Genomic DNA, 25,809 nt, shown 5'->3' with positions numbered 1-25,809 from the left:
TCATTGCCAAATGAAGAGGTGGTCAAAACAGATGAAGTCAAAAATGCAGGAAAAAAGGTATTTAGAAGTGTCAGGTAGTTAATAAAACATTATGCTATTTTTCTAGACTTGGTGATATTTGTGGTATTAGTTCATATAAGTTCGTAATTTTTTGTGATTTCTTCTAAGTAAATATTTCATTATATATATAAATTAATAATTCAAAAAACATTTTAATAAGTGAAGGCCAATGAAATTCTGTACAATTCCTAAACAGTGAACATGACACAGGATTTGGAAAAGGGCATCTTTCAGAGAACCTGGGCTAGAACTGTAACAATTTAATTAGGATATTTATATATTACTTGCAAAATTAGAGACTTAGGAGGAGGAGTAAAGGGCACTGGCCCACCAGCACATAAGCAGCTCATCCTAGCCTGAACCACCCCAGAAGCAGGCCTCTGCGCCCCACCCTTTGAGGGACAGGGATGGAGGCAGATGAGCAGAGATGTCTGATGCTTTCTGAGCTGCAGTGAGGTGATACTGCAGACAGTGGTGACAGTCGCTCCCCAGAGGGCAAGCACATGTCCCTGGTATTGAAAAAGAAGGGTCACAAAAAAGACTTCTCTGCCACGCTTGTGGTTTTGGATAAGACACAAAAAATAAACCACCTTTGAGTACAAAGGAAATTCCCTCTCTCTCTCTCTTTCTCTCTCTCTCTCTCTCTGTGTGTATGTGTGTATGTGTGTGTGTGTGTGTGTGTGTGTCGAAGTAAACATAAACTTCATGTTTATGAGGACTCAAGAATGATGCCATTAAAACCTCCTCCTAAACAGATAAAATAAGACTGGCCAGGAACTAATGATCACAGAGGTTAGGTGACAGATACCAGGAGTTCATGACACTATTAATATTTCCTCCCTTCTTGTGATTAAAGAATGTCCAGCACACTAACAAAAAAAAAATCAGGGCCGGGCGCGGTGGTTCACGCCTGTAATCCCAGCACTTTGGGAGGCCGAGACGGGCAGATCACGAGGTCAGAAGTTCGAGACCAGCCTGACCAACATAGTGAAACCCCGTCTCTACTAAAAATACAAAAATTAGCCGGGCATGGTGGCATGCACCTGTAATCCCAGCTACTCAGGTTAAGGCAGGAGAATCGCTTGAACCCGGGAGATGGAGGTTGCAATGAGCCAAGATCACGCCACTGCACTCCAGCCTGGGCAACAGAGTGAGACTCTAATTTAAAAAAAAAAAAAAAAATCAGGAAAGCTAAATACGTGCTTTACAATGATGACGCATGGTGTCAGTGAAATGAGTTTTCCTATTAAAAAAAAATTTTTTTGGTAACACAAAAAGACCTCACTCCCAAGATAATCCATCTCAATCGCATTCTTGACTATCTCAAAGATTTAGTTAGTTTTCAAATATTACACTCTGCCTGCTCGGGTCTAGACCATCACTTAGACTTCTTTCCATGACTATAAGGCTGCAAATATCTTACCTGGAATCGCTCATCGGTCTCATTCTCTCCAATCTGTCTCAGAAGATCCCCACTGGCTTGTCCGATGCTGCCAGCAGCAGTCAAAACTGTCTGTCGAGGCTGTGAACAAACAACACACCTTAATTCCATCAGACATGGAAGTACAGGAAGTAGAATCTCACAGAATTTGCTCCCTTTGTCTGTCAGTGAGAATCTCAGGTGGTCTGCCAGAGAGAAGACATCCCGGTGAAATCCGTGCAAGGAAACATCCAGTGTCTCACAAACCAGCAATATAGGTATATGGATTTGAAATGGCCAATTAGTGAGCCTTGTTCAGTTGGTAAGAAGGCGATGCATTCTGTGGAAATTAGGGTGCAAACTTATATTCCCTTTAAATGTGTATTAGTCATGTGTGTTAAGTTCCTGGAGTTGCATCTACTCAAGTACCCTTGAGGGGGAGGCCTTTATACTAAGAGCTCAACCACTCCTGAATGTGGATGAGCTTCTGCACCCAGTTCCACAACTCCAATTACTCCTGCAGAGAGAAACGCACCCCATCAAGACGCAAGGAACAGCTCGGGAAGCAAGAGCCCCATGGTCCCCCAGTGGATGCAGCTGTCCCATCAGAACCTGAGTGATTGCTTGCCTCTAGAGCTTACCTCTCCAGAAGTAGGCTGCACAGCTTTCAGCAAGTCTGACACCGCCCCAGCGAGGGTCCTGGCAGCTCTGAGCAAGTCCTCCCCGCTGCCCACCTCATCATCCATGAGGGCGGCCAATAGCTTCACACCCTTGGACATCTCCGTCAGGTTGGAAGAAATAGTGGTGATCGCACATCCCACAGCTGTGTAGTCAGTGTCTGCAGGGTCACCTGGCACAGAAAAGAACCATCCCCATCAAAGGAGGGCACATGGTTCTGGTGAGAATTTTCAAAACCCCACACTGGCAGGAGTTCCTCACCTACCATCCTGCAGGAGTCAGACACCAAGCTTCACATGAGCACAGTGAGCTGGCCTGCTCCCTGTCTCCAAGGTGACTTCAAAAAGGTCCTTTCACCTGGAGGCCTCATGCATTGAAATACTGAGTACAACCACCTTTAAAAATCCAGAGGATGTCTCGGAATCTCACAGCCCTTTTCATTAGGCCCCTGTCAGCAGCTCAGGGGGTCAACTCTGCTCCTGAAAGGCTGCTGCAGGGTGAAACAAGCAAGTTACCAGCTCTCCTCTGACAGTGAAAGGCTGGGAGCCACACTGTGCCAGAAGAGACCGCTGCTGGACAACATGGGCGAAGGCACATATGACAGGTCTCTTCATTCAAAACCATTTTCCAACTGTAGGTGCCCAGAAGGCAGAAAGTAGCCTCAGTAGACTTTGCAGTATGTCCGGCACACTGACAAGCCGTGAGAAGATCTGAATAGGTGCTTTTTAATGAGGATGCATGATACAGGCAAAAGGCAATGAGATGTTCCTTACCACTCTCCTGGGTCACTGGGAGAAAATGCCTACAGCACTAAAAGTGCCTTAGACTATCCTCTCATAATATAAAGTCTATTGTTTCAATCAACAGATAACTTATTTTTTAAAATTTTAAAAAAAACACAGCTTTTAAACAAAACCCCAATGCAGCACAAATCTCTCAGGGACTTACCAGCTGTGAGGTTAACAACTGAAGCCGTTCCGGCCGTGATAGCATCAACTTGAGAATGGATTTCGTGTTTGGATTCGTCGACTTTGTTCTGAACCCATACCCTAGATGCCTGCAAAGCCAGACAACGGCACAACACAATCACAGCACAGAATTACCCAGGAGACCGGAGAAGCCCCACCATAAAATCAGACCAGCATTTTGGCTACAGTCTTCTTATGAGGCCAGCACCGACACGGCCCTTAAGTTATCCTAAACAGTATCCTTAACAGGCCTCTTAAGGAGCAAGAGATACTCAATGGCATGCAAATTCTCCCTTGTGTTAATTATGTTGTTTGTGTTTTTAACTTTTAAGATCTTAGGGAGAAAAACACCACGTGGCCTTATTTAGAAAAATTCAAGTGAAAAAGAATGAGGAGAGAAAAATCAATGTTTCATCATAATACTGCACATTAGCACTAATAGTTGTTGCTAATTTTCACCTTGCTTTGCAGGGAGCAGGGTGAGAAGGAGGGTGTTTCAACTTATACATCTTCTCTGTCAATGTAGGAAATGCCTCTTGCTCACAACGTGCATTGTCATAAAGACAACTAAGGGCCACGCTCATGTAGACGGTAAGACCTTTCCTGGTAAGATGAGGGGATGGGTCGAGATCCCTGTTCTGGATCCAGATCTACCACTAGCAGGTGATAGGACCTCGGGCAAATCATAGGCAGGTCCTGTGCCTTATACTTCTTCTACCGTGGAAATTCAATGGTTTTTAAAAACCTTTCCAGCTCTTATACTTTATGTTTATTTGAACCTATAAATAGCAAGTTCTCTATTTTCTGACATTTCAGAACTTACCGAATAAATGATCATTTATCTTGATAATGATGACCCTGCAGTAAGGTGCTCATCTGCTTCCCAAAACATCCCAAAAATACTCATCTATGTTCAGGATGCGACTAGCACTAGAAATAATTTATGGCATTCTAATTCTTTGAAAACTGGTGAAGCAGGAATGTTAAATCTTAAATATTTTAAAACTCTACCAATTATACTGGATATGGGAGTCTGCCATACATGTTTGTACTCTGGAGTTCCCCAAAGCAAATGTTTATGGTTTCTGGGTACCTGGGAGAAATGGCGCTGAGTTTACCAGCAACCTCCACACACACAACTGTGCAAATGAAAAACTCAGCATTCTGGGAGAACTTGGAGGGCAGTTATCCTGGCAGGACAAGATGAGGCTACAGACTGTATCTTGGTTCTGGCCCCTGTGATGGCACCAGTCAGTCCTACAACAGAGGTTGTCAACCCTGACTGGCCATTAGAATCACCTGGGGAGAATAAAAACCACTGATTCTCAGGCTCCACCCACAGCAACATCGATTTATTTGGTCAGAACTGGTGCTTTGGGCTTTGTTTTTAAAGTTCCTAGGATGATTCTAACGTACAAAGCAGGGTTGAGAATGACAGCGCTAGCCGGTGCTTCTCAAACTTTAATGGTCACCCAAAGAAGCTGGGAACTTGGCTAAAATGCAGATTCTGTTTGAGTAGGCTGGGGAAGGCCCAAGATTCTGCACCTCTTACAAGACCTCTAGGAATTGCCAGTGCTGCTGGTCCTGGGACCACGATTTGAGCAGTGAGGAGTTGGAAGATTTCATGCAGCAGCAGCTACAGGAAAATCTCTGGGTTAATCACCCTACCTTGCTGAAAAGCTCAATGGTAGTAAGCCAGTGCTTCTCAAAGCACAGTCCCCAGGCATGCAGCGTTGGCATCACCTGAGATCTTGCTGGAAATGCAACATCTCAGGCCCTACCCAAGATCCAAAAAAAAAAAAAAAAATGGAGGGAGAATCCAGCAACATGCATTTTAACAGGCCCTTCAGATGATGCTGATGTATGCTACAGTTTGAGAACCACGGGTAGCGATAAAACTAACAAACAGCTAATGCTTTTTGAGCTCTTACTATGTGCGAGGGGCTGTGCTAAGAACTCTACAGGTGATTAGATCATTGCGTCTTCATAACAACTCTATTTACAGATGACAAAGTGGAGGATTAGAGAAGGCAAGTAGCCCAGATTCACACAGCCAGTACTGGAGCTGGTGTTTGAACCCAGGTCACAGGATCCTAGGGTTCAAGTTCTCAGCCCACCCGTGGTACTGCCAACAGCCAGCAGTACCCTATGATTCTCTCCTCCTATGAGTGCAACTGAGAGGCAAAGACTCAATATCCTGAAAAAATCATGGGTTTCCACTTCACTTAGAGATAGAAATTTACCTAGATGAATCCCGACAGAGTATATAACCCTGCTTTCTGCCAGGGCAGAGACTTGGCATGAAAACCACTGAACAGTATTTACCATATCCTGGCCGAGAGGTGGCAGCGAGTCGAGCTCACTGAGATCATCCTGGGCCTGCTGGACAGCGTGCATGCTTGTGTTGATGGTCCCCATCAGGGCCTGCTGGGCTGAGGTCTGCAAAGGCAGATGAAACAAAGCTGTCATCCCACACGCCTGGGACTGACATGGCCCTTTATGTGAAACAAAGCAAAACAGAACTCTGCACTCAAGACAAAGCAGCCCAGGCTACATCTCAACAAGCGCCTCAGCCATCTCCCATTTCAACCTGGAGGCCAGAAATAGATACTGCATTATATTAATAGAACACAAAATGAAGGTGATTGCCACGGAGGGATTATAATCAGAAGTGTGTGAAGAGCTTAATTAGCTGACAAGAAGGCTCAGAAGAGTCCTTGCTGGGGAACTGAGGTGATCCAATCTTTGAGTACTGAGGACCTCCTCACGCACAGGAAACACATGGGTGTTAAATGAGAATGCTTCCTGATAGACACTTAAGGACTCCATCTAAATCTACGGTCAATGTACTTTTTCAGAGAAAAGTGTTGTTCCTGAGCTTTCGAAAAGTTCTCACACAATAGCAAGGGAGTCCCAAGGCCGGCCTGAGAGGCACTGAGCCGGACAGACCAGCACAGTGGAAAGGAATCAATGACTCCCAGCGTGAAACCTCAAAATCACTAAAAACCTGGTCGACTTCTCAGACTTTCCTAGGGGTATCTGGACCAATCAGCTTGATGCTGCCAGGACACGGGAGCAGAGTTCTGTCCCTGTACACAAGTCATGTTAAGAGCTCCCTAATTTTCCAGTCACAGAGGACACCTCCGATACTAAACAGGCAGTGATCCGAGTCATCCAATTTAAAAAATGCACAGCTGAACGAGGCATGGTTCAGCCGGGAAATAGAGAGAGTTCCAACACTCAGCCCATCACTGCCGCTGGTGTCCACCCTGCATGCCGGAGGCAGCAGACTAACGAGTGGGGGACGAGCACAGGAAGCCTCACCAGTGGCGGCATGTGGCCTCGGTGCATCTGCCCAACCATGACCTGCTGCTGTGGCGAGGGCATGCTGCCAATGTTGAAGGTCTCAGGCCCGCTGGAGCCCGAGCGCATCACGGCCGGCAGCGCCACTGAGCCGTGCTCTGCCTTCCCGGTCCGGTTGAACTGCTGCTGCAAGATGGTGGACCTGCCGGGAAAAGCGGTTTGGTCACTGAGAGAACACCACCCACGTGGAGTGCAATGAGGAGACCCCACAGATGTCACATATGTTCCCTGCTTTATGCTGTGAAGGCCAACTGAAAGAGGCACATACAGACTGAGAAGCAGGAATGAAGAAGTGGCATTACAACACTTAGCAGAGCTCTGAGATGAATCCTTTTATGATAAGTAATGTAAATAATTACTCCCAATTTATCTACTTAATAGATTTATGGTATTATGCAATTAGTTGTTATTTAAAAAACAAGGCCGGGTGCAGTATCTCACCCCTGTAATCCCAGCCCTTTTGGAGGCCAAATGGGAAGGATTCCTTGAAGTTAGGAGTTCAAGACCAGCCTGGGCAACATAATGAGACCTCGTCTCTACAAAAAATTCAACAACTCAGCCCCGAGTGGTGGTACATGCCTACAGTCCTAGCTCTTCAAGAGGATAAGGTGAGAGGATCACCTGAGCCCAGGAGCCCGAGGCTGCAGTGAGCTATGATCGCACCACTGTACTCCAGCCTGGGCAACAGAGTGAGACTCTGTCTCAAGAAGAGAAAATGACAACAACACAGAGATTCCTATAATAATGATGTTCCAGGTTTTAAGTGAATGTACTGATATGTTGATATATTATTTTTGGTAAATAATATCTGAAAGAACATTCATTAAACAAGTATCAACCTTGTGCCAGGTTCCATTCTAGGCATCAGAGATACAGATCATTTATCTTTAGCTTGAAAGGGGAAATGTGGAAATGAAGCTAGGGGAAAATCTCCCACATCTTAGCTCCCCTCCCTCGGGTCCTCAGGTCCACCACCATTGACCACAGAGGATGTTTCATCGCCTCTAGAGCCTCGACCATGTGAGGCTTTGGAACCTTCCCCAAGTGCTTTCAACTAAATATTGGGAAGATTCTTAAGGTATCTAATGGAAAAAATTGCATTTTTTAAAATTTATTTTTTTAAGACAGAGTTTCACTCTTGTCATCCAGACTGGAGTGCAGTGGCGTGATCTCGGCTCACTGCAACCTCTGCCTCCTGGGTTCAAGCGATTCTCCTGCCTCAGCCTCCCAAGTAGCTGGGATTACCAGCACCTGCCACCACACCTGGCTAATTTTCTGTATTTTTAGTAGAGACAGGGTTTCACTATATTAGCCAGGCTGGTCTCGAACTCCTGACCTCAGGTGAACCACCCACCTCAGCCTCCCAAAGTGCTGGGAATACAGGCGTGAGCCACAGTGCCCAGCCAAAAAATTGCATTTTTTACTTCATATTGTCTTAGAATGAAGAATAAGTGCAAAGGATGCTGATCATCTGAAGGTAAAAAGTCTGAGTGTGGTATATGTTCCTCAGAAGCCCAGTGGACAAACCTACAAACAGGGTCTGTGTGTGTTGTGAGGTGGAAGGAAGGTGGAGGTACAGCTGCATGAAGAGACAGGGACCTCTGTCCCAGGGCCCTCGCACCATCACAGATCATTCCCTGTTGCCCAGGGCAAGGCTCGATAGCAATGCGGGGATCCCAAGCAACAGGCATCCATGGAGAAACACTGCAGTCTAGGAGTGGGGTGGTGAGAGACCAGGGAAGGTTGGTCTGGAGGCTCCAGTAAGAAGTCAGTTGCATTCTGAGATCTCAGCCAAGGACCAATGCAGGAAGAAGTGGAAGGTCTAGCGATGGGAACGATCCTGACCATTCTTCCTGCTTGCCTTGATCAGACCCCACAGTGATGCTGTGGGCAGTGGAGGAGGCTACAGTGATCCCAGGCAGGGGAAGGTCCCAGCCCTCTGGGCTCAGACACTTACTGGGCCGCTCCTATGGGAAGCAAAGCACAGCAGAGTCCTCTGAAGTGAAGCAGATCACCCTGTCAGGGAGCACTAGCTCACTAATTTACATCCAATGGTCATGAATAATTCCAAAGACTTAAGGTGCTCTGCCCAAGGGTGGCAAGTACTAGAAACTTATCATATCAAGTTTGGTTCCACCTTGCGTACTAGTGGGGACAAATGGAAAAACACGTTTTGGGTGATTAGGAAGCAAATTGTGAGAAACTGGCAGCAAGGGTGAAAATATTAGAGAAACTACTAAGCAAGTTTAATGGATTGGAAGATGCTAGAACTTTCTAGCAGCGTACTATGGGAAACATCGCAAGATCTGAATCTGAGTCCTGGCTCTACCACATATGTGTATCTCAACTAACTTTCATGAGCTTCAGTTTCCTTATCCGTGGACTGGGAATGATAGATCCTGCCTGGGACCACTGTAGCCTCCTCCACTGCCCAGAGCATACTGTGGGGTCTTATCAAGGCAAGCAGGAAGAATGGTCAGGATTGTCCCCATCGCTAGACCTTCCACTTCTTCCTGTGTTGCTCCTTGGCTGAGACCCTTGGCCTCCCTTTTGCATAGGGAGTTGTTATTGGAATTCCAGATGAGACAAAATGTCACACTAAAGCATACAAGAACAGTCATTACATTGCTCTATTAATATAAAAGGGATGTCTGGATAGGTTTCCCAAAAAGAGCCATTTATTAGATGTTACTTAATTTTAATAAACCTATCTCCTCATCTATAAATGGGGCTAAATTAAGAATACCGTGAATTTAAAACAATGATCATGAGGATGATAGTTATAATAGCGAGTGCTATGTGCCACGCATTGTTTTATGTGCTTTATTAGTAACTACCACGGAAATAAAACCTACTTAGGTGGTAATATCATTATCCCCATTTTATAGATAAGCTCATGCCAGAAGAGAATTTAGTAACTTTCCCAGGGCCACACAGTGAAACAGAGACCCCAGATTTGAGCCCAGCAGGAGTCCATATTCTTAACCACTCGCCTGTACTATGCTACCTCACAGCACTCCAGACAAGCGTGGCATGCAGCACTGCTTCACCCTAACTCCTCCACTGGCTGTACTCCCTCCTCCCACAAAAGGGGCCAGAATCAAACAGAGGCTCATCCTCTGACCTTCTGATGGTACGGCTCAATGATCATGATTTGATCATGAGATTTAGATCAGAAATGCAGAACAGGACTCATGAACACTTACTGCCTCAAAAGACACAGTTAAAACGCCACACCTTGGTCAATGTTTCCCTAAAATCCTCAGCCTCCCTCACGAGATGTTTGCCACTTCAATGCTGCTGGTCTGGGGACCATGCTTGAAGAAGATTCAACTATATCATCTGCTGTCATCTTCTCCAGGTGACAGGCTTCAGAGCAGCAGGCTCCAAGCTGGCAAGAGGAAACCTACCTATCTAGGGAGAAGGTGGTCCTCTAGTACTCTTCAGAATACTTACTTTTTTGGGGAAACGGACTCTTCTAACATGGTTGACTCCTCATCACCTTCTAGTCCAAATCGATCTTTACTTTGTTTCTGGAAATGCAATAAAACAAGATGCAAAAATGAAAACCAGGCCACGTGCGGTGGCTCACGCCTGTAATCCCAGCACTTTGGGAGGCTAAGACGGGCAGATCACTTGAGGTCAGGAGTTCGAGACAAACCTGGTCAACACAGGGAGACCCCGTCTCTAATAAAAAATATATATATACATAAATCAGCCTGGCATGGTGACAGGAGCCTGTAATCCCAGCTACACCGGAAGCTGAGGCAGGAGAATTGCTTGAACTGGGAGGCGGAGCCTGCAGTGAGCCAAGATAGCGCCACTGCACTCCAGCCTGGGCGACTGAGGGAGACTCTGTCTCAAAAAAAAAAAAAAACAAAAAAAAAAGAAAGAAAATCAGCAGGTCTTCATACAAGGACCTTTAAAAAAACATTTTGAAGGGACACAAGTCAAAGTGTTGAAGTTTACTCAAAATTCTTTATACTGAATATTTAGTAAGCAATGGATGAACAAAAGCATAATAATAAAAAAGAGAAATATATGATTTAATATATAGTTAGATGTCATGTATTTATTGCACAGACTTTAATTTTACATAGTAAAAAATCAAGATGCACATATTAACATTCTATTAAATCTTGGTTTTTTGAATGGGCTGTATCTTGAAGCCTTAAGAAATCTGTTTTTCTATATACCACTATGGCATATAACCCCATTACATTTGTTTAAAAAAAAAAACATGAAAACTACAAAGATCATTTCTAGACCCTCAATCCAAGTTTCCACAGAGGCTGAAAAGCACAGTACAGCTACGTGGAGAGGAAGATGCTGAGGGGTGCTAGGCTCATTCATTAGCTAAGTGACATGCTATTGTTCACTGCCTGGTAGTAAATGACACAAATATGTGCTGCAGAAAAAGCAGGAATTCTCACAGGATCTTGAGGTCAAAGATCTCACACTTAATTAGTGATTAAAGATTAAATTAGTAAATCAAGTTTTGTTGTTTTTTTTTGAGATGGAATCTCGCTCTGTCACCCAGGCTGCAGTACAGTGGCGTGATCTCAGCTCACTGCAACCTCTGCCTCCCGGGTTCAAGCGATTCTCCTGCCTCCACCTCCCGAGTAACTGGGACTACAGGCGCCTGCCACCACGCCCGGCTAACTTTCTTGTATTTTTAGTAGAGACGGGGTTTTGCCATGTTGGCCAGACTGGTCTCTAACACCTGACCTCAGGTGATCTGCCTACCTCAGCCTCCCGAAGTGTTGGGATTACAGGCGTGAGCCACCGTGCCTGGCCTCAAGTATTATTTAAGAGGGTTTTTTTTTTTCAAGGTAGCCACGTCATCGAAACCGAGCCTTTTAATAAAGCCGTCTTGCTTTTCCAATTTGCATCAATACAAAATACCTTTTTCAGGATGATGTCAATGTAGCCTGCAATCAGCTGGGATATCTGCTCTCCCTCGGTGGTTTGTACTGAATAGTAGCTTTCCTGATACTCCCCAAAATCCTGAAAAGACAGCATTGGAGGAAATATAGCCAAATCAGATATATCAGCATTTTAAAGGCTAGCAGGTCCAGCTCTAGAACAATATGACATAGACTTCATTTTCCCTGCTCCTCCTCTCTAAATACAAATGAATATCCTAAAATTTATTCAACAATATTCAACAATGGTAAAAGAGCTCTGAAAACTGAGAAGATGGACTGGCTGGGGGGCTCAGAACTTGCAAAACCACAACGTGGTTGAGTTCTTGGGTTTCTTTCCTATCCCATATACCCCCAAGACTAAGAGTTGTAGAGGCCTGAACATTGGAACCTCCAATAAGCAGTTCCTGAAAAGAATGCTTTTAGTCAAAGAACCAGGAGAAGGGGAGCCCAAGAGAGACTAATTTGGGGAAGTAGTCAGGAGCTCCAACTCCAGCTCAACAACCTGGGCTGACATTCACGGGAAGCTGCAGAGCAGTGAAACCTCAGACCCTCCCAGGCCCTATTCCACAACCCAGGCAGGTGGATGGTCTGATCCTTTTGCTGCAGCAGCCATAGTAAAGCCCTGTGTCTCCCTGCCCTCTAGCCAGTGGCTTAAAGAGACTCAGCTCCAGTGCCCTCTGCTTCCTGCAACGAAGGTCACCCAGCAATAGCAGGTAGCCCAGGGAAGTGCCTTCTGCCTTCATCGACAGAACCAACAGGGTTTGAGCAGGAACCTTAGTGTCAAAAGAAAAAATCAGTCCAGAACAGCATTGAAAGGGCTCAGAGAATAAAACTGCCATTGCAACTTAAGCCCTGAAAAGTAGGCCAGAATACTACACACTAAACTTGAACAAAGTGGCCACCTGCTAAAACAGAATATTTCAGTAAGATCAAAAGTCTCCTAATAGGCTGGGCACAGTGCTCATACCTGTGATCCCACCACTTCGGGAGGTTGAGGCGAGAGGATCACTTGTGCCCAGGAGTTCAAGACCAGCCTGGGCAACATGGTGAGACTTCACCTCTATAAATTTTTTTTTTTTTAATTAGCCAGGCATAGTGGCATGAGCCTGCAGTTCCAGTTCCTCAAGAGGCTGAGGGAGGAGGATCGCTTGAGCCCAGGAGGTGAGCTATGATCACACCACTACACTCCAGCTTGGGCAACAGCGTGAGAGACTGTCTCCAAAAAAAAAAGGTCTCCTAATAACCAAGATGTCTAGGATGTCTTAAAAAAAATAAATATTCATATCGAGAGCCAGGACACCCACAATATGAATGATAGATCATCAACTCATGCCAATACTGAAATAAATCAGATATTGGAATTATAAGGATTTTAAAGCAACCATCATAAAAATGCTTCACCAATAAATTGCAAATTCTCTTGCAGCAAATTTTAAAGAATAAAATGTTCCAACAAAGAAACAGAAGTCATAAAAAAGAACCAAATGGAAATTATAGAACTGAAAAAGGAAATAACCAAAATTTTAAAACTCACAGAATAGACTAAATAGTAGTGTGGAGATAATAAAAAATAAAATCAGTAAACCTGAAAACAGATCAACAGAATTTAGTCAATCTGAACAATATAGAGAAAAGAAACTAAAAAACAGAGCTTCAGGGACCTATAGGACAGTAACAAAAGATCTAACATTAATATCATCAGAGTAACAGGAGAGGACAGTGTTGGATAAAAATAGAGTAGCTGAAGAAATAATGACTGAAAACTTCCCCAAATTAGTGAAGACTTAAACCCACAAATTCAAGAAGCTGAGTGAACTCCAAATAGAAGAAATCTTAAGAAGCCCATACCAAGAATTTTGAAAAGTAGAGATAAAAATATCTTAAAAACAGCCACAGAAAAATGACATATTACCTACAAATTGGCACCAACTTGAATGACAGCAAATTTATCATTAGAAACCATGGAGGTAAGAAAGAAGTGGCATGACACTTTTCAGATACTAAAAGAAAGGAACTGTCAATCCCAAATGCTGTACCTGGCAAAATTATCCTTCATGAATGAAGGGGAAATAATAACATTCTCAGAGGAAGAAAACACAAAGTCAATTTGTTGCTAGCAGATGTACCCTTAACAAATAGCTAAAGGAAGCTCTCCAAACACAAAATGATAACAGAAGAAGGCTGGGAACTTTAGAAATGCAAGAAGAACAATGGGGTAGATAAAAATAAAGGGAAATGTAATAGACGGTTCTTCACCTCATGAGTTTCTTTCATCACATGTTGTGTTCAAAGCAGAAGCTGTAACACCATCTTATGTGGTTATAGACAAAATAACCATCTTACGTGTATACTGAAAAAATATTTAAATAATTATACTCAAAAAGTGTGGGGAGTGGGTAGGTAAAAAGACCTAAATGGAAGTAAGGTTTCTACACTTAAGGGGGAAAAGCCAGTACCAGTAGACTGTGTTTAATTTCATATGGACATGGTAATATCCAAAATAACCACTAAGAACACTACACAAAGTGATATGCTCAAAACGTAACACACAAAGCAAACAAACTCTAAAAAGTGTCCAAGTAACCCACAGAAAAGGCAAAAAAAAAAAAAAGAGAGAGAGAGAAATAAAGTGGACAAACAGAAAAACTACAAAATGATAGACTTGGGCCCTAACATACCAATAATTAGCTTAAATATAGTGTAAATATACCAATTAAAACTGAGATAGAATGGATTAAAAAATATAACCCAACTAATTATGCTCTCTACAAGAATTCATTTCAAATATAACAGTATATGCAAGTTGAAAATAAAAGGATGGAAAAAGATGTATCATGCCCACATTAGTTTTATAAAAAGCATTGGTGGCTATGTCAACATTAGATACAGTAGACTTCAGAGAAAAACAAAAATTACTAACAGAAAATAACATTACATAAGGAAAAAACAACTTCTCTGTTAAGATAGAGGAATCTTAAATGTACAGGCATCAAACAACAAAGCTTCAAATTACATGAAACAAAAACTGAGAGCTGAAAGAAAAAGTAGAAAAATCCATAATTATTGTTAAGAACCTCACTCTCGGCAACTGAGAAAACTGCCAGGCAGAAAATTAACAAAGATATTCATTCAAAAGACTGGAACACCACCATCAACTAATAGGGATCTAACTGGTATTTATAGATCCCACTTTACATGATAATAGCAGAATATATGTTCTTTTTGAATACTCGTAGAATACTCACCAAAAAGGATATCCTGGGATATAAAAACAAACCTTAAAATTTCAAAAGGACTGAAATCATACAGAGTATGTTCTCTGACCATAATGGAATCAAACTAAAAAATCAATAGTAGAAACACAGCAGAAAAACCTCGAAACACTTGGAAATTAAATAAAGGCTAGGAGTAGGAAGGAAAAAATCACTACGTATAATGGGCTTTAATGGGACGTTATGCTTTAATCAAAATACTGTTATTCTCTCTTTTGCCTGAGGTAGTTAATGAGGTTATCATAACTATTCATTTTTTAAATAAATTTTTGTTTTCAATAAATACTTGGACCTAGTTTAAAAAGACCAATAGTATTACAAGATGTAAAACAAAACACAGTTGTTCCCTGTCCTACCCATTCCCAACTTCACTTTCTACCACATACCTCTCCAAAGGTAACCACTTTCAACTCTTTTAGCAGTTTCTTCTAGTATTTCTAAATAATATGTTTATATTGATTTCTTGATTTTTCTAATTTAGAAATCATCCATGACTTCCTGCAATGGAAGATGAGGACACAGCTAAGTATGAACATTCATCTTTTGAGGGCCACACAGGCACAAATGTTACAGCTACAGGAGGAAAGAAGGTATGTTTTCTGATGATTCCTTCTAATTGGCAGGAATCTATCAATCTATAGTCAAATTAGATAACTAATGACTCCTTCCATGGCCCCTTCTTTACACAGTTTTTTTTAATGTCCTATTATGATATCTTGCATAGATAAGAGGTGATATTTCAAGCATTCACTAGAGACTTCAAGAGTCTTACGAATTGACAAATTCTAGCACTTTTTGATTTTTCTTATTGCACATCTTGCCCTACCAACCACCCGCTCTATTGTGTTTCACATGTAAATGTGGCTACAGTTAAGGCACAGAGTTATACTCTGCTAACAACAAATGTTGAAATCAGGAGGAAGAATTCAGAGGTCTGAAGACCTGAAACAAACATATTCTCACTACTTTCCATAAATTTTATACTAAGCATCTTATCTTCATCTTATTCAATCCTAGCAGCTCTGTAGGTATGACTATCACCATTTTATAGCTGAAGAAATTAAGGCTCAGAGAGGAAAGGTAACTTGAACAAGGTCACACAGCTGGGAAATGACAAACTGGATTTCTATAATAATACTATCCTAAAGTCCACATTATTTCCACTGTGTGCTATGCTCTCTTTCTAGGCAGGCTGGGAAAACATTCCTCAGCAAGATAATCACAATGCTTAGGACCATCTAAAACAGAGAGGGGGCCTTTGTGTCTCAGAGCACTAGAAAGTTTCCTTTCAGTATATGCTAGGGATGTCATCAGGAACACAGAACTGAGAATCATCTGGGTGAGTGGCTTTTTCTAGATAATGAACTAGAGGCTGACTTATGTAGAGTGCAGAGAAGCAGTAGTGCCTGAAGAAACCCAGGCTTGCTGACCTCTCTTTTACTTCTGGACCTATCCCCTTCCCTGCCCATGGGCTTGCACCATCTTCCTCACTCCACGCTGGCTCTCCCGGGCCAGAGAAACCCAATGGGCAAGAATCTGGTCTTTCTCCTGTCCCCACAATATCACCCAAGGCCACGCTAGCACTCTCCTTGCCCTCTGCCAGTCCCTACCAGTGTGAAGCTCTTGGGTGAGGCTGCCCAGCGCTTGACGGTGGTGAGGGGCCACTCCTGCAGCACTTCCTTGGTCTTCTCATCCACGCGCATCACCGAGTCTTTGGTGATCCCCAGCAGGCGAGGCACCAGCTTGTTCTTGCCTTTCATCTTCTCCTGAAACAGGAGATACCAAGAGTCAGTGCTCTTCTTCTGAATACATCTGACTTTGCCAGGGAATCAGTGATTTTTTGACCTTTCACCTGCATACACTGTGTTTCAAAACAGGTAGGGCTATAGGGAAACCAAGATTTTGAGGCTAGGTGAATAACTCATTAAACTAAAGGCATGGGAACTCAAACAAAGACATGAGAAGACTGGAAAGAGCCACAAAATCATGCCCCCTGTTCAGGAGAGCAGCTTGCTCCAAAAACAGACTATGCCAGAAAGATGGGATAGAACTGAAAAGACATCCAGAGAAAAAGAAGCAAAGGTGAATTCCAGGTACTATCACTCCCAGTGGCCAACTCAGTGAGTAACAAACGAGGGTTAATCTGAGATTTAAAATTAACTTAACTAAAACTCTGTCAAAGTAGAATCTTCTCATTATGAGGAGACACAGCTTCCTGCCCTTTTTTTTAAATCTCTGAAATATATTTCTGTTTGGATTCTTTGTTTTGGAATTTTGTATATCTACTGATTCTTAAAACTTATTTTATAACTAGTTTTAATAATGTTTTAAGATATAGTAATGTCTATTAAAATAATGGAACCCTAGCTCACACTCATACCAAAACAAATTAAAGACAGATTAATAATTTAGGAAGAACATCCAAGTGGATATTTTTGTGATCCTTGGGTGAGAAATGATTTCCTAAGAAAAACACCAATATAAGAAGCCATAAAGGAAACGATTAATACGCTTAACTCAAAATATACATACTTTTGATAGACCGGGGGGAGGAGAGCAGAAGCTAAAGAAACCTCATAAAAAATGAAAAAGACTGGGCAATAAATATTTACAATGAATGTAATGGCAAAAGACTTTATATACTGTCTATGTGATGTGTTCATAAATCAACAAAATAACTGCTGAAGAATATGAATAGAAAATGTTTTTAAAATAAATAAGCAAATAAATTTTCACTTAAAATAGCTGAGGTTTCTTATTAAAATTAATACTCAGATTTGAGGAAGATGTGAAGCGGGTCACTAGTGATGAAAGCTTAAGATAGCAAAGCCTTCATGGGGGAAAATGTGTCACTATCTATCCAAACCCTTAAAACGTCCTTACTTTTGACACAGCTAGCTTTGAGAAATTTAGTAAAAAAAAAAAGTTATAAATGTGTGTAAAGATTATGCCACATGAAGCTCAACCACAGTACATCATAGTGAAAAGCTAGAAACCACCCAATTTTCAGACAACATTAGGCCCATTCAGGGTGGTATGGCTGTAGATGAAACAATCCAAGTTTTCAATAACACAGGACTTGATACATAAATTACGATATATCCAGATAACAGATTACCCTACATTATTAAAAATCATATTATAGAAAAACAATTGGTTTTATGGAAGTAAATTATTCATAATATATTATTAAAAAACAGAATATAGGGCCTAATCTTAGAGGAAATAAAAATTTAAAAATAGGCCTATGTCCATTACATGAAAAAGGCACTGAACATCTCATGTGTTTTGTATTATTTTTTCATGCTTTTCCTTATTTCCAAAATTTCACTATTAAGTGTGTATTTTTAGGGCTGTCAGGAAAACCTTTTCAACTCATATTTGCTGAAACCTAGCAACAACATCTAAACTGCTATTCTCAGAGGCATAGATATATACATTCACACAAAGTATCTATGCATTTGTGGATGTGTCTACACACACCCAACACAGGGTAATGGCACTTAAAACAGAGCTGGAACATACTAGATACTTAATAAGCACCATCTGTTAATCTTCAGAGCATCTCCAAAACACTGGTATCATCATTTTTCACTTTGCAAGTGAAGAGACCAAAGCCAACAGTGGTGAGTGGTAAAGCCATAATTTGAACATAGATTTGAGTAGCTCAAAAATATCTCTGACTTCAAAAGCTGACTGTCTACTGCAGTTTACTGTCTTCTGGTGGAAGCAAAAAGAGAAAAGGCCAAATCTTACCCACCCCCAACCGCCCTCACCATGGGCATCTGGTAACCCTCAGATGGTGACAGTCACCGCACACCCCCAGCTTCCTCACGGAGGACACCATGGTATGAGGAATCTACCTGGGTGTCTGAGGAGGGGAATATTCCTCCCTGAACCTCAAGTCTTAAAAAACACTGACAAGGGTCAGATTTTTTTCAAAGAGAGGGCAGTTCCACAAGGGGTGAGATCAGTGCAGGGCAGACAATGTCAGTTAATCTACTTTGGCTTCAGGAGCCACACAGAGTTTTAGGTTGATAGGCTCTAGGCAGCTAATTTAGTCACACAGGGTTGGCACAAACCCAGCTTCTGGGACCCAGGAAGAGGACTGGAGATAAAATATGGTTTGCAGCTGCTTCCTTCATTCTTTCCCATCTGCACTGTTCCCCAGTGAGGGATTCTGGGGTGCAGGAACACAGAATCGTGACGGATTGCCCTAATTCTTGTCAAGATCATTCCAGATTGGGAGAGGAAGCCACAGTGAACAAACAACTTACAGTGGACATTCTATCAACAGGTCACAACTGAGGAAAAGGGGCTGAGGGAACTCAAAAAATACTGGAACTGGCAACAGAGACCACCATCAAGGGATAAATTTACTTCAGCACCTACACACAAAACACAGAGCAGCTGGAGAAAGGTAAAGTAGCAAATGGCTGAGATCTGTGATTGTGATGCAAGGTCTTCCCCGGTGCAGAGACCTGCCTTAGAGCCTCAGTGACAGGGATGTGACGGGAGGGCCACAGGGTAATAAAGCTCCCTCTTTCCTTCCTATGCCTCAAGTCTCAGTACCCCCGAACCACTCCTTTCCAACCTTCAACTACACAGACCAGCTTCCTTTTATCTCCAGTAGACAAAGCAGGCTAAAGCAGGCACCAGTGAAGACCCATCTATCTCATATACCAACACACACAAAGAGCTGTAGCTGTGATTTTTGACAGCCATCTAGAAGCTTCTCTCTCAAGATGGTCCTGATTAGATTGTTTTTGTTTTGAAAATGTCTACAGCTTGTGTAATTCAGAGGCAGGAGAATGCAGGCATTCTACCAATGAGAGGCAGGATTCGATAATAAACCCAAGCCCTCCTCTTTCAAACATATTTCAGCTAAAACTACGGGTTCAGCCCTGGCAGCCAGTTGTGATCAAGACTGCTGTCTGCAGGCTCTTTTCACTGGTGTAGAGATTGCCTGATTCTGCATCACCTCTGCCTCACATCTGAGATCCAGAACTGGATGGAGGAATGCAACTGGACTGAGCTTCTGGCTCCTGGCCCCTCACTTCAATATGGCCCAAGCCCAAAGGGTCCTCCCCATGATCCAGCTGAGCTCACTAGAGTTCTAGGTTGGCTTGGCCAAAGGGCTGGTTTGCGTGTTTTACTCTGTCTTCAGTATATTTCTTTCTTTTAGGGGCATGGGAAAAAAAGGCTGCTCAAGAGCAAACCTGAAGACCCTGTTTATTAGCCATTTCTCTCCCTGCAAGTGACTGGCAATCCATTTTGACTGAACTTGGGATTCTGAGATACTCCGAATGCCCTCTCTGGTGTTTTTACAGTTGAGGGGAGAAGAGGGTCTGTTCTCCAGGTAATCTAACACCTCAAGGCTCTGGCTAAGTCTGCAAAAAATTTTCAAAGGCAAATTTGGAAGTGAGAAGGGTTACACGTGATTTTCTGGAATAAAACAAGATTTTATGCTGGTCATGGGAAATGCCTTACTGTTGCTTGTGGGGTTTTGGTGTAGCAGATCATGATGAAATGCAAAAGAAGTCAATGAAAGAAGGAAGAATGTAGACATTTACAGCTCCCATTTATGGAGATTTATATGAGGCAGTCCCTTTTTCTGTATTAACTTATTTAAACCTCATAAAAAGTCACAATTTTATAGGTGAACAAACTGAAGCTTAGAGATGAAAGGTAAGGTAACTTATCCAAGATCAAACTACTAAGTGGCAAAGCTGGGATCCAAACTGAAGTCCTTCTTTTCCAAAGCACATTTCCTGGCCACTGAGAATACTGCTGCCTAATGCTATTCCATATGAATTCATTATATGACTCGCAGACACGCTCTGTATGGAGGTGGGTAAACTATGGCCAATGCTAAATCCGGCTTATTTTTTATGGACCAAGAGCTAAGAATGAATTTTCCAATTTTAAATTAAAAACAAAAACCAAGAGGAATATTTTGTGCGAGAAAAATTACATAAAATTCAAATTTCAGAGCCCAAAAATAAAGCTTTGTAGAACCATAACCATGCCATTCATTTACATTTTGCCTATGGCTGCTTTCATACTACAGGGGCAAAGTTGAGTAGCATGATTGGCAAAGCCTGAAATGTTTACTATCTGCCCCTAGGGCCAGGGATTTGGGAAGTGTGGGAAGAGTCCAGTGACTGGGATCATCTAAAATTTATCAGGCCAGATACAGTGGCTCATGCCTGCAATCACAACACTTTGGGAAACTGAGGTGGGAGGATCACTTGAAGCCAGGAGCTCAAGACCAGACTGAGAAACATAAGGAGACCCGTCTCTAAGAAAAAATAAAAATAAATTAGCTGGGCGTGGTGGCACGTGCCTGTAGTCTCAGTTACTCAGGAGGCTGCAGTGAGCCATGATCACGCCACTACATTCCAGACTGGGTGACAGAGTGAGATCGTGTCTCTAAAAAATTAATAAATAAAATTAAATTAATCAAATATCCTTACTTTCCAGTCACCACATTTGTTTACATACATTTGCTCGCTTACTCGTCATTAGAGCTCTTTAAGGAATTATTCCTATTTTTCAGATGAAGAAACTGAGATTTAGAGAGTTTAGGTACTTTCCCTAAGGTCATATAAGTTTCTACTATTTCTCACACAGGTGTAAATTACCATCCTGGATTCTAGGCCAATCTTCCCAACTCCAACATGCAAGCACGCTCTATTACAATGACATAAAATTTAATACCGATTATTAGGACAAAATGTTCATAGACATAAAAGAAAATATGATGTAAGCAGCTCTAAGCACATGAAACCAGTCCTTTCAAAATATCTATGACTGATCTCAAGGCTGTGTGGTTTGAGTAGGTGTGTTCAATATCATTATTAATTATAATTTCATTTACTTATTTAGAGTTTCTAATAGAACCCTATAAAAGTAGTGAATGGGAAGGTGGAATTACTAACTTTTAATTTACTTCCTAAATTATGCTTTCATTAGCATAATTCCTTCACAATTTAATGCAATGTTCAGTTTAGGGCTTGAGAAATCTGTTACTGATGTCTTTAAAAAATTTATTGTCCAATTAGTACAACCTCTATGGAAAACAGTATAGAGATTCCTTAAAAGCTAAAAGCAGATCTACCATTTGATCCAGCAATCCCACTACTGGGTATCTACCCAAAGGAAAAGACATTACATGAAAAACACACTTGCACACGTACGTTTATAGCAGCACAAGTGACAACTGCCAAAGATGTGGACCCAACCTAAGTGACCATCAACTAATGAGTGGATAGAGAAAATGTGGCATATATACACCATGGAATACTACTCAGCCATGAAAAAGAACAAAATAATGTCCTTTGCAACAACTTGGATGGAGCTGGATGCCATTATTCTACGTGAATAACACAGGAGCAGAAAACCAAAAACCATATGCTCTCACCTATAAATGGGAGTTAAGCTATGAGGACACAAATGCAAACAGGGGTATAATGAACTTTAGAGACTCAGAAGGGAAAGGGTGGGAGTGGGGCTACAGATAAAAAACTATACAGTAAGTATAATGTGGGTGACAGTAGCACTAAATCGTATAATTCACTGCTATATAATTCACCCATGTAACAAAAAAAACGCTTATACCCCAAAAGCTATTGAAAAAAAAAAAGTATCCCTTAGGTATACAATTTTTTTTTGATGCTGTTCTGCATGTGATCTCTTTTTATCATATACTCTAAATGGTTTTGCTAATTTTTACATACATACTCTAAGGGCTTATTTCACATGGTTGACATATGTCTTATCAATTTCCTTGATCAATTTAATCAATTTAACAATAAACCTGAAAATTAAAATGATTGTGTACATATTGTTAAAACATGTACAGGACCCATAAGCTGAAAATTACAAAATGTTGAAAGCAATCAAGGAGGCTCTCTATATCATGTTTATGGGTTAAAAGACTTAACAGAATAAAAATGTCAATTATCTCCAAATTGATCTATAAATTTCATGCAATTACTATCAAAATCACAGCAAGCCTTTTGGTAGACATAGATAAGTTTGTTTGAAAGTATATATGAAAAGGAAAAAACCTAAAATGGCTAAAATGATTTTGAAAAAGAAGAAAAACGTTAAGGGAATTTATCTGATGTTAGGGCTTACTTTATAGCTAAAGTTGATCACGACAGTGTGATTAGCAGAGGGACACATATTTGAACAAGAACAAAATAGAGAACCCAGAAATAGACCCATATAGATGTGCTGAACTAGATTTTGAAAATGATGCAAAAGTAACTCAATGGAGGAAGAATAGCACTTTCAACAAATGGTGCTGGAGTAACTTGATTATGGTGGGGGTTACATAAATCTATAAATATGATAAAATTGCATGGAACTAAACACACACAAGTACATGTAACGCTGGTGAACTCTGAATAAGGTCTGTGGATTGTATCAATGTCATTCTACAGGCTGTGTTACTGTACCATTGTTAGCATTGGAGGAAACCTGATGAAGAGCACATACGACCTTTCTGTATTACTGTTATTTTTAAAACCACAGTCAGTTTTAGAATATTTTTAACACATCAAAAAGAACCCTGAACCCTTTAGCCATCATTCCCCTATCTCCCACACCAAACTCTTAAGCAACCACTAACCTTCTTTCTGTCTCTATAGACTTGCCTCTTCTGGGCACTTCACATAAAGGGAATCATATAGTATGTGGTCTTTTGTGACTGGCTTCTTTCACTTAGCATAACATTTACAAAGTTTATCCGTGTTGTAGCATATATCGGTACTTCATTCCTTTTTATGGCTGAATGATATTGCATTGTAAGGATACACCACAAATTGTCTACCCATTCATCAGGTGATGCGTTGTGTTGTTTCTTACTTTTGGCTAACACTGCTGTGAACACATATGTGTAAGTTTTTATGTGGATATACACTTTCAATTTTCTTCGGTATATATTCATAGAAGTGGGATTGCTGGATCATACGGTATTTCTATGTTTAATCAACTGAGGAACTGACAGACTGTTTTCCAAAGTGACAGTACCATTTTACATTCCCACCAGCAGGTTATGGGGGTTCCAATTTTTCCATATCCTCACCAACACTTGTTATTATCAGACTTTTTGATTCCGAGTTAGTTTTACAGCTTCTTGTGAATCTGTAATAATTTCCAAGTAAAAAGTAAAAAAAAAAAAAAGACTTGGTATATCTTGTTATAGGATAAATAATCATAGCTACAAGTCATAGTAATTTTGTTCCTTCATTTGCTAAAGCAATGATTTTCCCCTCATTTTACTGTATTTCCCAGAACTTCCAAAATAATGTTAGAGGGTAATGAGATGGTGGGCACATTTATTCTGATTTCAATTCTTACAGATTTATTTATTTATTTATTTATTTTGAGGCAGAGTCTTGCTCTATCGCCCAGGTGGGAGTGCAGTGGTGCAATTTTGGCTAACTGCAACCTCTGCCTCCCAGGTTCAAACGATTCTCCTGCCTCAGTCACCCAAGTAGCTGAGATTACAGATGTGCACCACCACATCTAGCTAACTTTTGTATTTTTAGTAAAGATGGGGTTTCACTATGTTGGCCAGGCTGGTCTCGAACTCCTGACCTCAAGTGATCTGCCTGCCCTGGCCTCCCAAAGTGCTGGGATTACAGGCGTGAGCCACCATGCCCAGCCTATTATAGATTTCTCTCTAGCATTTCTATTAAGTATGATACTAATGAGAGGTTTGATACTCATGAACCTCTATCATGGTGAGCAAGCACACTTATATTCCAGCATTTTAAAGAATTTTCAATAAAAGGATGTTGAGTTTTATCAAACACCTTAGTGGCTTTATATAAAATAGTTATATGATATCATCTTATTTAAAGTCTTGATGTGATTCAGGTTCATTAATTCTTAATATTGACTCATTCCTGAATTTTTTAGCTATACCACTTTTAAAATAAGGCAAACTATGGTCACATAAATTATATTAAAAACAATTATAAAATAAAATGTCATACTAATGGGCCCACTGAGCAAAACATTGGAGTGAGCAATGTGCTATTAACATTGTAGAAAGCAACAAAAATAAAATTAATAAAAATTTGAATATTTAATATGTATATAGAAGTTGCAAGTGCTTGGCCAGGCGTGGTGGCTCACGCCTGTAATCCCAGCACTTTGGGAGGCCAAGGCAGGAGGATGACCTGAGGTAGGGAGTTCGAGACCAGCCTGACCAACATGGAGAAACCCCATCTTTACTAAAAATACAGAATTAGCTGGGCATGGTGGTGCATGCCTGTAACCCTAGCTACTCGGGAAGCTAAGGCAGGAGAATCGCTTGAACACAGGAGGCGGAGGTTGTGGTGAGCCGAGATCGTGCCATTGCACTCTAGCCTGGGTGAATCTCCGTCTCAAAAAAAAAAAAAAAAAAAAAAGTTGCAAGTACTGCCTACTTTCTTAATCCTTTCTTCTCTTCAAAGAGATGTAATTTTTAAAAAAAATAAAGAGAAAGAGGGAAAGAAAGAGAGGAAAGGGAGAGAGAAGGAAGGAGGAAGGAAGAAAGGAAAAAAAAGTCTATCATGTTCTTGTTTTGCCTTAAATAATTGTGTAAAAGGAGATTTGGTTTGATCAAACCTGCAAGACCCTGCTATAATGAGAAGATCTTTGCTCTCTCTCAAATCATCCTAGTGACCATGGACCGATTTTTCTTAGGTTCCAAATTGTCACTGAAGAACAAATTTATTTTTTCTACAATTTGGTGTTCAACTTCTCTTCCTAATTACAGATTTCTGTATGTTCTTTATCATCCTAAATTTACTGACCTACATGCAAGAGGCACAACAGTTTTTTAGCACATCACTGAAACTGACTGTGTGTGAAGCCTGATGGTATTAATGGAAGATGATCTGAATGCAAGAGATGAATTTAATACTCAAAGGACTACAGGGAAACTCAAGAAAATAAATGGAAATTGATGCCATTATCAGTGGACATGATGAAAATTTGTTTAATCTTTGTCCCTGCAAGGCATTGGAGCTCATCTACTACTAGTTGCCCTTCACAATAATGAATGAAAAGCATGCCTTCTAAAATGAGCAGATCTCCCCATGTGTTCAGGGCACAGATGG

General features: G+C 41.3%; 1 protein-coding gene across 25 annotated transcripts in view; it reads right to left on the bottom strand.

Moving 5' to 3' along the window:
- TLN2 (talin 2) overlaps positions 1 to 25,809 on the bottom strand; it is a 453,861-nt gene that overhangs the window by 140,489 nt on the left and 287,563 nt on the right. For all 25 annotated transcript variants that reach the window (XR_008621180.2, XM_063597112.1, XM_063597104.1 and 22 more), the window contains 8 exons: positions 16,300 to 16,455; positions 11,395 to 11,496; positions 9,946 to 10,022; positions 6,451 to 6,631; positions 5,452 to 5,565; positions 3,107 to 3,215; positions 2,122 to 2,330; positions 1,484 to 1,582 (listed from right to left, as the gene is read on the bottom strand). Coding sequence is in view for 24 of the 25 variants with exons in the window: in XM_063597112.1 (XP_063453182.1) it covers positions 1,484 to 1,582; positions 2,122 to 2,330; positions 3,107 to 3,215; positions 5,452 to 5,565; positions 6,451 to 6,631; positions 9,946 to 10,022; positions 11,395 to 11,496; positions 16,300 to 16,455 (1,047 nt within the window). In the remaining variant the exon portion in view is untranslated. The remainder of the gene's footprint in view (positions 1 to 1,483; positions 1,583 to 2,121; positions 2,331 to 3,106; positions 3,216 to 5,451; positions 5,566 to 6,450; positions 6,632 to 9,945; positions 10,023 to 11,394; positions 11,497 to 16,299; positions 16,456 to 25,809) is intronic.

Source organism: Pan paniscus, chromosome 16, assembly GCF_029289425.2.
Source record: "Pan paniscus chromosome 16, NHGRI_mPanPan1-v2.0_pri, whole genome shotgun sequence".
Classification (NCBI taxonomy): domain Eukaryota; kingdom Metazoa; phylum Chordata; class Mammalia; order Primates; family Hominidae; genus Pan; species Pan paniscus.
The sequence above is the reverse complement of the archived record's forward strand: the minus strand, read 5'-3'. Positions and strand labels throughout refer to the sequence as shown.